This window comes from Rhodamnia argentea, chromosome 4 (genome assembly GCF_020921035.1).
Source record: "Rhodamnia argentea isolate NSW1041297 chromosome 4, ASM2092103v1, whole genome shotgun sequence".
Lineage (NCBI taxonomy): Eukaryota > Viridiplantae > Streptophyta > Magnoliopsida > Myrtales > Myrtaceae > Rhodamnia > Rhodamnia argentea.
In genome coordinates, this window is record NC_063153.1 from 10,027,796 (window position 1) to 10,038,371 (window position 10,576).

Below are 10,576 nucleotides of genomic sequence, written 5' to 3' on the forward strand. Positions count from 1 at the left end.
GATCTTCCCACAATGAACGTGACACGTGTCGCCGGCCGGCGGAACGTTCGGCATCGCAAGCCGGCGTCGCTTTGCGAATCCTACTAACAACTTAGCTGTAACCGAGTCGGCAAAACCCAACGTTGATGCCAAGCCAACAAATCTTTTATCGTCTACTCGCGTTACCACGCCGAAGGCCGTGATAGAACGGTCCAGATTGCTCAGAAGTTTCGTCATGCGGGTCCCGCCAACGTCATCCATCGGATGAGGCCGTTTGTCCTAATCTCGTGTGATTGCCAAGGGGGCTGATCGAAGGGTGCTTACGTAACTCCATACGCAAACTTAAAATAAACGCGGAAAGCTGCTGCGGCCTATTCAATACAGCTGTCGCTTTCCGACCTATAAAAGGGCCATTTTTCGAGCTATTTCGGGGAGCAACCGAACCTACCTCTCTCTCCTCCGTCGCCGGCGTCTTTGCTCCTGTTAAGTTTCAACTTCTCTCCGGCGAGCTCTGCAACGCCGACGTGTCTTGTGAAAGGAATCTGAAAGCTAATCGGAGTTTGCTGAGCTGCTTCCTCCGTTCCCGAGCAGGAGTCCGGATTGAAAGTTCGTTGTGCCTTCTGTTTTTTCCGCCCCCTGAATTCGCTTGTACTGGCTTGTTCGGATCACTCGCTCGGTTGTTTGATCGCGATCTTCTTCTTTTGTCTGATTGCTAAGATTTTGACATTGTTCGCGTGGCCGGCGCGTCGTGTGCATTTCGAGCCTTGTGCAGTCTCGTCTGAGAGAATTTGATCGGGGAGAGAGCAAAAGCGGATGTAGGTCTTAGGTTTTCTCTTCGGTTGCTTGAAACGTGAGCGCGCTCTTGGTATCTGTTTAATTTTCTAGATTTGCTGCTTCAGTCTAATCAAGTCCGCAACAGGTACAATGTGATGACTGTGTGACGTGAATCATGCAAGTTAAAGAGAGATAATAACGGTGTTTTAGGTGTGACTGCTGCCCACTGGTTAAGTCTCCGAAGCGTGAGAAATTTTAGTTTATGTTGGTTGCCTGCAAGGCCAAATTGGACAACTCATAATTGTACCTTATTCCTGTGGAAAAGATTCTTGTTTTCTTGTGCAACTTTTGGTGCAATATTGTTTAGACATCTGCAAATTTTTCCCTGGACCAGGTGATGTCAGGATCCCCACTGATTGTGCAAATTACACGATAATGTTTAATGCCTTTTTGTGTCACTTGTGTTTGATCTTGTTATTGTTTATAGCTGGTCAAAGGATTTCATTGAGTGCACGTAGGCTTAGACTGCGTCAACCGAAGTAGAGGAGATGATTTATTCGAGATTAGTGAGACAGATTGCAATCACTGAATGAGCAATTTGAAAATGGACTTTTCTTTAGTATGGTCCATCAAGTTGCTTCATGAGTTGGTTAAGTGTGGGGATTGTGCTGAGATACCTTTGAAGATGTTATTCTCCAGGGAGGTGATCTTATGCAGCTTGTCATATAGAGGCAATCTGATCTGAAGTTTTGTTGGAAACGATGTGAAAATTTGCTCATATGAAATATTCTGTACCTGACCATACCAAAGAAATTGAAAACTATGTTATATTGATAAGAAGAGATCCTTGAAACAATTGTGAGAAACTGTCAAGTATTCGTGAACCTTTCTTGCTAGGGTACTGAATTCAAGCAAACTTTGCATTGTTCCTTGTGATTAGGTGCGACTCCCGCGTTCCAAAACCTTCTTGAGGCTGTCAAAGTCAAAATCATGGATATTCAATCCTGTATTCTGGGCGCTTTTTCAAGAAGCTCCTCGCTTGAGGAGCTTCACTTTGTTCCCAGCATTCTTCTGGGTTTTTTTCCTGTCTCGGTATTGGTGCGGCATTCAATTTTAGATGAAAAGTGAGAAGATTGTGGTCGGATGAGCTAAATTACGATGGAAGAAAGCTGATGATTCAACATTGGAAGAAATGTTGCTCGGTAAATATTTGTCGTCGATGGAAAGTTTCTGCAAAGTTGCAGATTGAGGTAGGGATGTCCTTGAAGGACAATCACGCCACAAATTTTTCTAAATTCCCCTAATTTTCTTTTTTTAGGAACCAATTGATCACGTGATTTATTGCCTTTACATTAGGTTGGCGTGTCCATTGATCGTGTTCAGTATAATTCGATTTGGCCCAAGCCTCCCAGGTTCCTGAGAGAAATGGAGTAATGATACAGTTCCTTTATTATTCGTTGAAGTGGGAGGCTCTGGAATTCGTCCTTGCTGCGTATATATTGTGTGGATCATTCTAGCCTCTAGCTTTCGTGAGTGCATCTCTTGGAGTGTTGCTGATTGAAGCCATGAAACTTTCTTGGAGAGCAATAATATTATACGGCCCTGCCTGGCTTAACTGGGTCAATGACATGCCTTAATGTGATTGGAGCATCGCTAAATTCTTTCTTTATGCAGGTACCTGGCAACCTTGTTGAAGATATAAGATCCAAGGAAAATGTATACGATGGGGGAATTGAATGTAGAGCATTCTGAGGATCAGAAATTTGAGTCGAAGAACTTGGAGACCATCATATGTGAAGATAAAAATAGTAAGAAAGCTGATAAATGCACGCCACAATTAGACAGCAAATGTATGCCCAATGTTTGTCTAGAAGAAGATGGAAAAGTGAATGATTTTCTCGAGAAGGGATGCTCACTCTTTGGGTAATTCTGAATCTGTTTCTTGATATTAATGGCAATGCTTTCATGCCGTTGTTCTGCTAATTTTATGTGCTTTGTTTGCAGATGTTCACATTATCGGCGGAGGTGCCACATCAGAGCTCCATGTTGTAATGAAATCTATGATTGTCGCCATTGTCATAACGAGGCAAAAGTGAGCCTTCTCTTATATATGTTCTTATGATTTTCAAATTACGTTTGATGTTTTTATAGCTTCGAGTTGCTTGTAGGATTAGGTAGCTGCATGATTTATTTTGAAGTGTCAAAACCTGACAAGTGCTAATTTTTTTTGTTTCTTTTTCCGTATAAAACTCCGAAATCGATGAAACACATTATACGTAACTAGATGAAAGAATTGGCGAAATGAATGAAGATTTACTTGGGAGAATGTATACAATTTTTTTTAGACAGTGCAGAATTTGGTTTCTTTTTGCAGTTACTTTCATTTCAGTTTTGGTTTTTCGGCTATTTTCTTCTTTGAATAGCTAACAGGCATCTAGGATAAGTGTTCATCCATGGTCATGTATTGGAGTTATTCTTGATTAGAATTTGATATCTTGATTTCTAAAATTTAGGTTGTATCCAATTGTTATGTCGTCATTTTTCAAATGAGGAGCCTTTTTCCTTTGCTCTGGTTTTGGACCTGCAGTCTGTGTAAGCATTGGTTATTGTCAGTGTGTCTGCATCTTACCTAGAGACGTACTAAACAGTTAATTTATGCAATTGTGGAAGAGTCTCCAGAGTAGGTGACTGCTATACTGAAAATATATAAGAACTATTTGCATTGGAGAGGATCAACAAAAGCTTGAGCTTTATGTATTTTTCCTGTTTTCTGCCTTGGAGATTAGAACTTCCGTCTCTGGTCTTAGTGTGATGAGTGCTGCTGGCTATCTTAAGAAAGAATCACCAACATAAAGTTTTGAAGTGGCCAGTTGGTTTTATATCAAATTGGAGCTTGTCTGTGTATTTAATTTTTGTTTTCTCTCAATGTATATCTGACTTTGAACTGCATATTGATTTTCAGAATGGTATCAATGTGGATCAGAAAGATAGACATGACATGCCACGCCAGGAAGTCAGTCAGGTAAATTTTCTGTGTAAATCTTATCTTGTTTGGGTTTATTAATTTTTTTGTGGACTAAACATTGGATGAACATTTTTTTAATTTATTCTTATCGACTTCGCAGGTGATATGTTCCCTTTGTGGCACTGAACAACAGGTGAGAATGAAAACTTCAATCTTGCTTCTAGTTTTCCTGCTTGGATAATCTTATTTTGTGGGAGGGAAATTCCAATATATATGTTAGCTGCAATCAATGCAGGTCCAGCAGTTCTGTATAAACTGTGGTGTGTGCATGGGGAAATACTTCTGTGCGACGTGCAAGTTGTTTGACGATGATGTAAGTGGCTTATCTTCCCTCTGTTGCTTATTATTCGATTTTCTATTTGATTTGATAGATTCTCTTTCCTGCGATGAATTTTGAGGTGTGGTGGCTCCTTCCTCCATACATATCTAATAAAATTTGCCTTCAACCATAGAATCCAAACAAGGGCATTCTGTCTGGTCCTGCGTCCACTTGCATGTTCAGGGGGCTTTATACATCATTGATAGGAGCTTGAATAATTGTCAAATGAGAATAATGTACATGTCTGTCAAACTATGTTTTTGTTAAATGCTGTCTATTTTAACTCGGAAGAAGCTTACAGTTCTCTTTTATTGCAGATATCTAAAAAGCAATACCACTGCATTGGGTGTGGAATATGCAGGTATTGCTTATGTCCTTGATTGTTTTTTGAGACTTTAGTTATTCGGTGATGTTTTAAGAGTTTCTTGTTGAAGGCCTTATCTGATGTATTAGCGAATGTAATTTGGAATTAGCATGCTGCTCCTTCTTTTATGACCTCACTTTGAAGTTCCTTTTTTTTTTTTCCCCTCTGAGTCAATTTTTATATCAATATGAGTAAGATTTTCTCCCTGCTAGATGACATTATGAGTTTGGAATATGTTCAAATCTATGGCTTATTTCTGTTCCTGTCCATTCCCAATAATGTGCTGCCTGGCTGTTTACTTCTGCCTCTCCTTGTCACATTATTGTTCTCCTCCTTTTATCCAGTGAATTGTCTTCTTTATAGAGAGTTCATTCTTGTTATGGTTCTCTGATTGAGCTTGCTAACTTTCCTGTCCAGAATTGGAGGAAGTGAAAACTTTTTTCACTGCTACAAGTGTGGTAAGTAAGCCCTTTCCACAGCCTTGGATTGATATTACATATTGGGTGGTTAAGGGAAGACTGATTTGTGTTTTCATCTTCACTTATGTTTAAGGTTGCTGTCACTCTATTTTGCTCAAGAACAGCCACCCTTGTATAGAAGGAGCAATGCATCATGATTGCCCTGTCTGTTTTGAGGTAAGATCGTATTTCTTTCTGCATAAATTGTGATTCTTCTCTGTTTTCATTTTCTCATATTCTGATTGAAGCAAGAACTGATTGGCCGAATAATAGCGAGCTAAGATAAACTTCAGTATTACTTGTCATGGAAATTTACTTGAGTCAAATTTGCAAATGGGGATAAGGCATCTTTTGTTCTTGGTGCTTCATGAATAACCAAATGGTGACTTGCAGTATTTATTCGACTCGAGGAACAATGTGACTGTTATGCCATGTGGACACACCATTCACCAGAATTGCTTGAAGGAAATGAGAGATCATTTTCAGTAAGCCCTCAAAATATCTATTTTTCGTTCATGTAGCTTTTGCTGAAATCCCTTGGCTGTTCATGGGACTTTTCACGAATGTGCTCTATCATATGCTGGATATATTGCAGATATGCTTGTCCCCTTTGCTCGAAGTCCGTTTGTGATATGTCCAAGGTCTGGGAGAAATTCGATTTGGAGATTGCCGCAACACCGATGCCAGAGCCTTACCAGAATAAAATGGTAAAGCATTTATCGCCCTTATCGTCGTCCCTGTAGGAAAATCAGACTTTGCATTCGCCTTACTTGTCCATGCGCATCCTTCCTTTTCTGGTGGGAATGTTTGCTCTTGAATTTTGGATATCGTGAGTGTAACACAGATTGCTGTATGACAGGTGTGGATTCTTTGCAACGACTGTGGGAAAACCTCTGAGGTGCAATTCCACGTAGTGGCTCAGAAGTGCTTGAACTGCAAGTCTTACAATACTCGCCAGACGAGAGGCTGAGATTGCTTATAAGGAGTGTCCCCAGACAACTATGATGGATTTGAAGCCACAACGCATTCCTGAAGTGGCATCCCAACATCGGCTCGATTAATCATGGCTTTCTCCCAGTCTAATCTGCTTGTTGGTGGTTCCCATTATTTCCTCAACATCTGTACTTGAAAGGAGTTGGGAATTCATGGTAATTGCGTCGAGCGAGCAGCACTGCCGCTGCAATTTGTACCCTTTTTGAATAAGCTGGCATGCGTGGCTGTGGCAGATTGCCTATCGGATGTCTACTTGAGCTTTCAGTCATAGCTAAAGGCGGTCCTGTTTTGACGGGCTGCATTTGAAGTGGGGTTTCCCCAAAAATAATTCTTGTATGGATCGATTGGTCAATGTTGACTATTCTTTCAATGGTCAATAACAATTCCCAGTTGCTTGTCCTTGTACTTTAGGAATCTGAATTCTGATCCTTCCTTCACTTGCAAGAAACAGAACCGAGACAGGGCAGGTTCTCTCTTCTTTTGCTGGTTTTTCTGTGATTCAACAGACTGTTGCGGGTTATTTCGGCCAAAAAAGAAAAAAAGACTGTTGCGGGTTATGAGGTGCTGCTAGAGTTCGCTGCACTTTCATTCTGCTTAAGTTTGTATAGCCAATAGTAGGGGCGGGCACCCGTTCCAGTTCACTTCGGAATCCCGGTTCCAAGTGTTTGGTATCGGTCCAATTCCTGGTTTCTTGTGCCGAACCGGATGGGACTGGATGGGACCGAAATATTATTGACAGAGAGGAGACAGAGAGAGTGGCTATTGAAATGGAGAAGAGATGCGCGTGGAATAATAGCTAAGGCAATCAAGGAGCAGACGAATCTGGGCGGTCAACCTCCTCTGGGACAGCCTCGTGGATATCAGCAGCAGTATATTCTTCGTCTGAAACTCTGGAGATGGAGAAGATGAGTGTGTTCCTCGTAACGGACATGGAGATGGAGGGGCCGTTGACGTCTTTTGACTCCACAAAGACGACCGATTAGGGCATAAGGCATCGTCTTCCTTTACTGCAAACGAAAGTTACTTAGAAGTTGGAACCAAAATTACAACCCATTTTTTTCATATTAAAAAAAAAAGGGTAGGCATATAAAATTAATAAATAGGAGGGATACCTTTGGGTGTGTCAGACATCTTTTTGACATCACATGTCTCTGCACACTTTTCTTTTTGGTCGAAATCTCTGCACTGCACACTTGGGTAAAGGATATCTTTGGCTGTTACCGTGGGTCCCGCGAAAATTAACAAGGAAAGTAGCGGGTATCAGACATGACTTATTCACAGGTCTCCAATTAAAAATTAAGATGCGCATCTTAACTTCCATCCAATATCACTTCGAAACGAGAGTTCCTGTTCTATCCACTAGAAATGTCACGTGCGCTTCTCACTTCACACATCCAAAAAAAAAAAAAAAACCGTTGTCTTTCTTCCCCCTCCCCTTCCGAGCCCGACGTCTCCCGTAAAGAAAAATTGAAGGGCTGAACGGCGGCCGTTGATCCAATGGCCGTTGCTCTTCCCGCCACGGTCCCTTCGCTCCGCCCGCAATCCCAGAAGCCAGCCGAACCTCGGAGCTTCATCACTCCCTCGAGGTCGCACTACCTCATCTCTCTGATAAGCTCTTGCCCGAGCATCAGAGAGTTCGCGCCAATCCACGCTCAGTTAATCACCACCAACTCCATCCGAGACCCTCTCGTCGCCCGTCGCCTTCTCGGCTTCTTCCTCTCCGTCGATGGCCTCGGCCGCTTCCGCCGCGTCTTGAGCGGAACCCATCATTCGGAGACGGAGCTGTGGAATGACTACATTCAGAAGCAGCTCCAGGATGATTCGCCGGGGGATGTGCTCGCGTCGTATCGTCGGATGGTTGGTGAAGGGGTGGCGTTAGACATGTCGACTTTTCACTTCTTGATAAGCGCTGCTTCGAGAGTTGTGGCGGTTCGAGACGTTGGCGAAGTGCATGGGCGGGTCCTGAAATCCGGGTTCGGGTTTAGTGATTCTTTGAGGAAGAATTTGATGGGTGTGTATGCGAAGGCTGGGAGATTGCAGGAAGTGCGCCAACTGTTTGGGGAGTTTCCCGAAAGAGATGTGGTAGCTTGGAATACTATGATATCTTGTTATGTAAGAATGGGAATGTCCAGAGAGTCGTTGGATTTGTTTGGGCGGTTGTTGGCGGACGGAGTCGAGCCGGATGAGATCACCATGGTTAGCTTAGTTTCGGCATGCGCGAAGATGAGGGATTTGGAGATGGGCGAGAAGATGCATTTGTACATCGATGAGAATAATCTGGAACTCGGTGGGACTTTGTTGAATTGTTTAGCTGATATGTACATGAAGTGTGGGAATATGGAGAAGGCACGTGAGGTTTTGGGTGGTAGTGAAGCTGAGGATGATGTTGTTTCGTGGACAACTCTGTTGTGTGGATATGTGAAAAGCGATCGCATGGATGAAGCTGAGAAGCTGTTTGACAGGATGACAGAGAGGAATTTGATTTCTTGGACAACAATGACTTCGGCCTATGTTCGAGCCGGTCGGTACCCAGAAAGTCTCGAGTTGTTCATTACGATGATGCTCGACGATGTGATGCCTGATGAGGTTGCGCTTGTTACCGCTCTCACCGCTTGCGTTAATATGGAAGGTTTTGACATTGGAAGATCCATCCACAGCTTCATTGTGAAACGCGGAATGACTGTCGAAGGAATGCTCGGAAACTCTCTACTTAGCTTGTACGCCAAGTTTGGTCGGCTGGATGATGCCTACTCCATTTTCCAGCGCTTGCCTTGTAGAACTGTCGTCTCCTGGAACTCGATGTTGGATGGGTTCTGCAGAGCTGGGGATGTCGGTAAGGCGAGAGGTTTCTTTGACGAGATCCCTGAGAAGGATTTGATTTCTTGGAACACTATGATCGGTTGCTATACTAGGTCTCGCTTGGCTCAAGAGTCGTTCGAGCTGTTCCACCTGATGCAGAGTTCAGAGGTAAAACCGGATCAAATCACTCTAGCCAATATGCTCTCTACCTGTGCTAGCGTCGGGGCACTGAGTCATGGCACCTGGATCCATTTGTATATACAGAAGAACCAAATTCAATTGGATCACATTCTGGGAACTGCTTTGGTAGACATGTATGGGAAATGTGGAAGTGTTGAGAAAGCAACAGAATTGTTCTCGAAAATTAAAGATAGAACAATGTGTCTATGGACCGCAATGATAGGAGCGTACGCTTTGGAGGGACAAGCACGGAAGGCGGCGGACTTGTTCTCGAAGATGGAAGCCACAGGAATGAAGCCTGACCATGTCACTTTCATAGCTCTTCTTTCTGCTTGTAGCCATGGAGGTTTGATAGATGAAGGATACCAGTACTTCCACAAGATGAAAAATGAATACAGAATTGCCCCCGGGATTCAGCATTACGGATGCATGGTCGATCTCCTTGGTCGTTCTGGGCACTTAAAGGAGGCTCTAGAGCTCATTCATTCCATGCCGGTGGAAGCAGATATTGTTATTTGGAGCTCATTCATGAGAGCCTGTGAAACCCATCAAAATGTTGAATTAGCAGAGTATGCACACAAGCGTCTCATCGAGATCAACCCTACAAACGATGCAGCTCATGTTCTTCTTTCGAAGATCTATGTGAGAGCTGGAAGGTGGGACGATGCGAGTTTGATCAGAACAAAGCTACACGAACTGGGGATTCGAAAGCATCCAGGTTGTAGCATGATAGAACAGAACGGCGCTGTCCATGAATTCAGAGCCGAGGACTTCTCAAACCCTCGATCACCGGAAATCTATTCCATGTTAGGTGAGATCGAAGGGAGACTACAGAAAGAGCGACACGACACTTTGAGTCATCACAGCGAGAGGTTGGCAGTGGCATTCGGGCTGATAAGCAGCAAGAATAGAACTATCCGAATAGTTAACAACCTTCGGATCTGTGGAGACTGTCATTCCTTCATGAAGTTTGTATCGCTTTCCTACGAGAGAGAGATTATACTGCGGGATAACTACAGATTCCATCGGTTTAATGATGGGCAATGTTCTTGTAGAGAATACTGGTGATTTGACACACTACCTTCAAGTTAATATCCCTCCTTCCTGCTTGTTCTTCAGTTGCAAGAAATTAAGCAAACATAATTGCTGGCATGATATGTTTCCCCTGGAAGGTAATCAAGGACAACATCGGCCTAGACAGAAAACACCATTGGTCTACAGATATTCATCGTGAGATGAGCTCTTGAGCATGAACCACATTGAGATATGCAAAGAAGTAAGTACCACGATGTACTCAGATTAGGAAAAGCTAAAAACTCATCGAGGAGATTACACCAGACTGGTCCCTTTCCTGTTCCATACACTGCCGTGTAACAGGCTCGGCTCCTTAGCCGTCTGAAATTTCTAGCAACCGAATGAGATACACCCTGAAGGAGATATACGTAAATTCTCAAGTCTCCTCGTGCACTTTTGACTTACCCTCACTTTCCTTTCATTACCAACAATAAGGTAATTCTCACTCAAGTTCCACTGGTTTCTACAGGATCTTCTAGGAAAAGCAGACAATGGTAAAAATGACAACAGTTAGAAACATATGAATCCCATTTCACATGGCTAAAGATCGCTGCAAAACTTGAATTCCTGATATAATCTATGCCAGGATATCAGTCCCATGTAGGATAAGT

At 43.0% G+C, this 10,576-nt stretch overlaps 2 protein-coding genes across 3 annotated transcripts; both read left to right on the top strand.

The window, feature by feature from the left end:
• Positions 1-417: 417 nt before the first annotated feature.
• Positions 418-6,299, top strand: LOC115750088 (probable E3 ubiquitin-protein ligase RZFP34). 2 transcript variants are annotated; one of them, XM_030687244.2, is made up of 13 exons: positions 1,758-2,003; positions 2,110-2,282; positions 2,428-2,676; positions 2,758-2,845; positions 3,716-3,775; positions 3,879-3,911; positions 4,014-4,091; positions 4,415-4,458; positions 4,879-4,919; positions 5,014-5,096; positions 5,313-5,404; positions 5,515-5,626; positions 5,779-6,299. In XM_030687244.2, exons 3-13 carry the CDS (start codon positions 2,468-2,470, stop codon positions 5,887-5,889), a joined length of 951 nt encoding a protein of 316 aa, XP_030543104.1. In that variant the 5' UTR covers positions 1,758-2,003; positions 2,110-2,282; positions 2,428-2,467; the 3' UTR covers positions 5,890-6,299. The 2 variants fall into 2 exon arrangements, with proteins under 2 accessions (XP_030543106.1, XP_030543104.1); XM_030687246.2 differs by lacking the exons at positions 1,758-2,003; positions 2,110-2,282 and adding an exon at positions 418-585.
• A 1,057-nt stretch (positions 6,300-7,356) lies between these two features.
• Positions 7,357-10,413, top strand: LOC115750071 (pentatricopeptide repeat-containing protein At3g22690-like). The gene is made up of 2 exons (XM_030687221.2): positions 7,357-10,167; positions 10,269-10,413. Exon 1 carries the CDS (start codon positions 7,410-7,412, stop codon positions 9,957-9,959), a length of 2,550 nt encoding a protein of 849 aa, XP_030543081.1. The 5' UTR covers positions 7,357-7,409; the 3' UTR covers positions 9,960-10,167; positions 10,269-10,413.
• Positions 10,414-10,576: the final 163 nt, after the last annotated feature.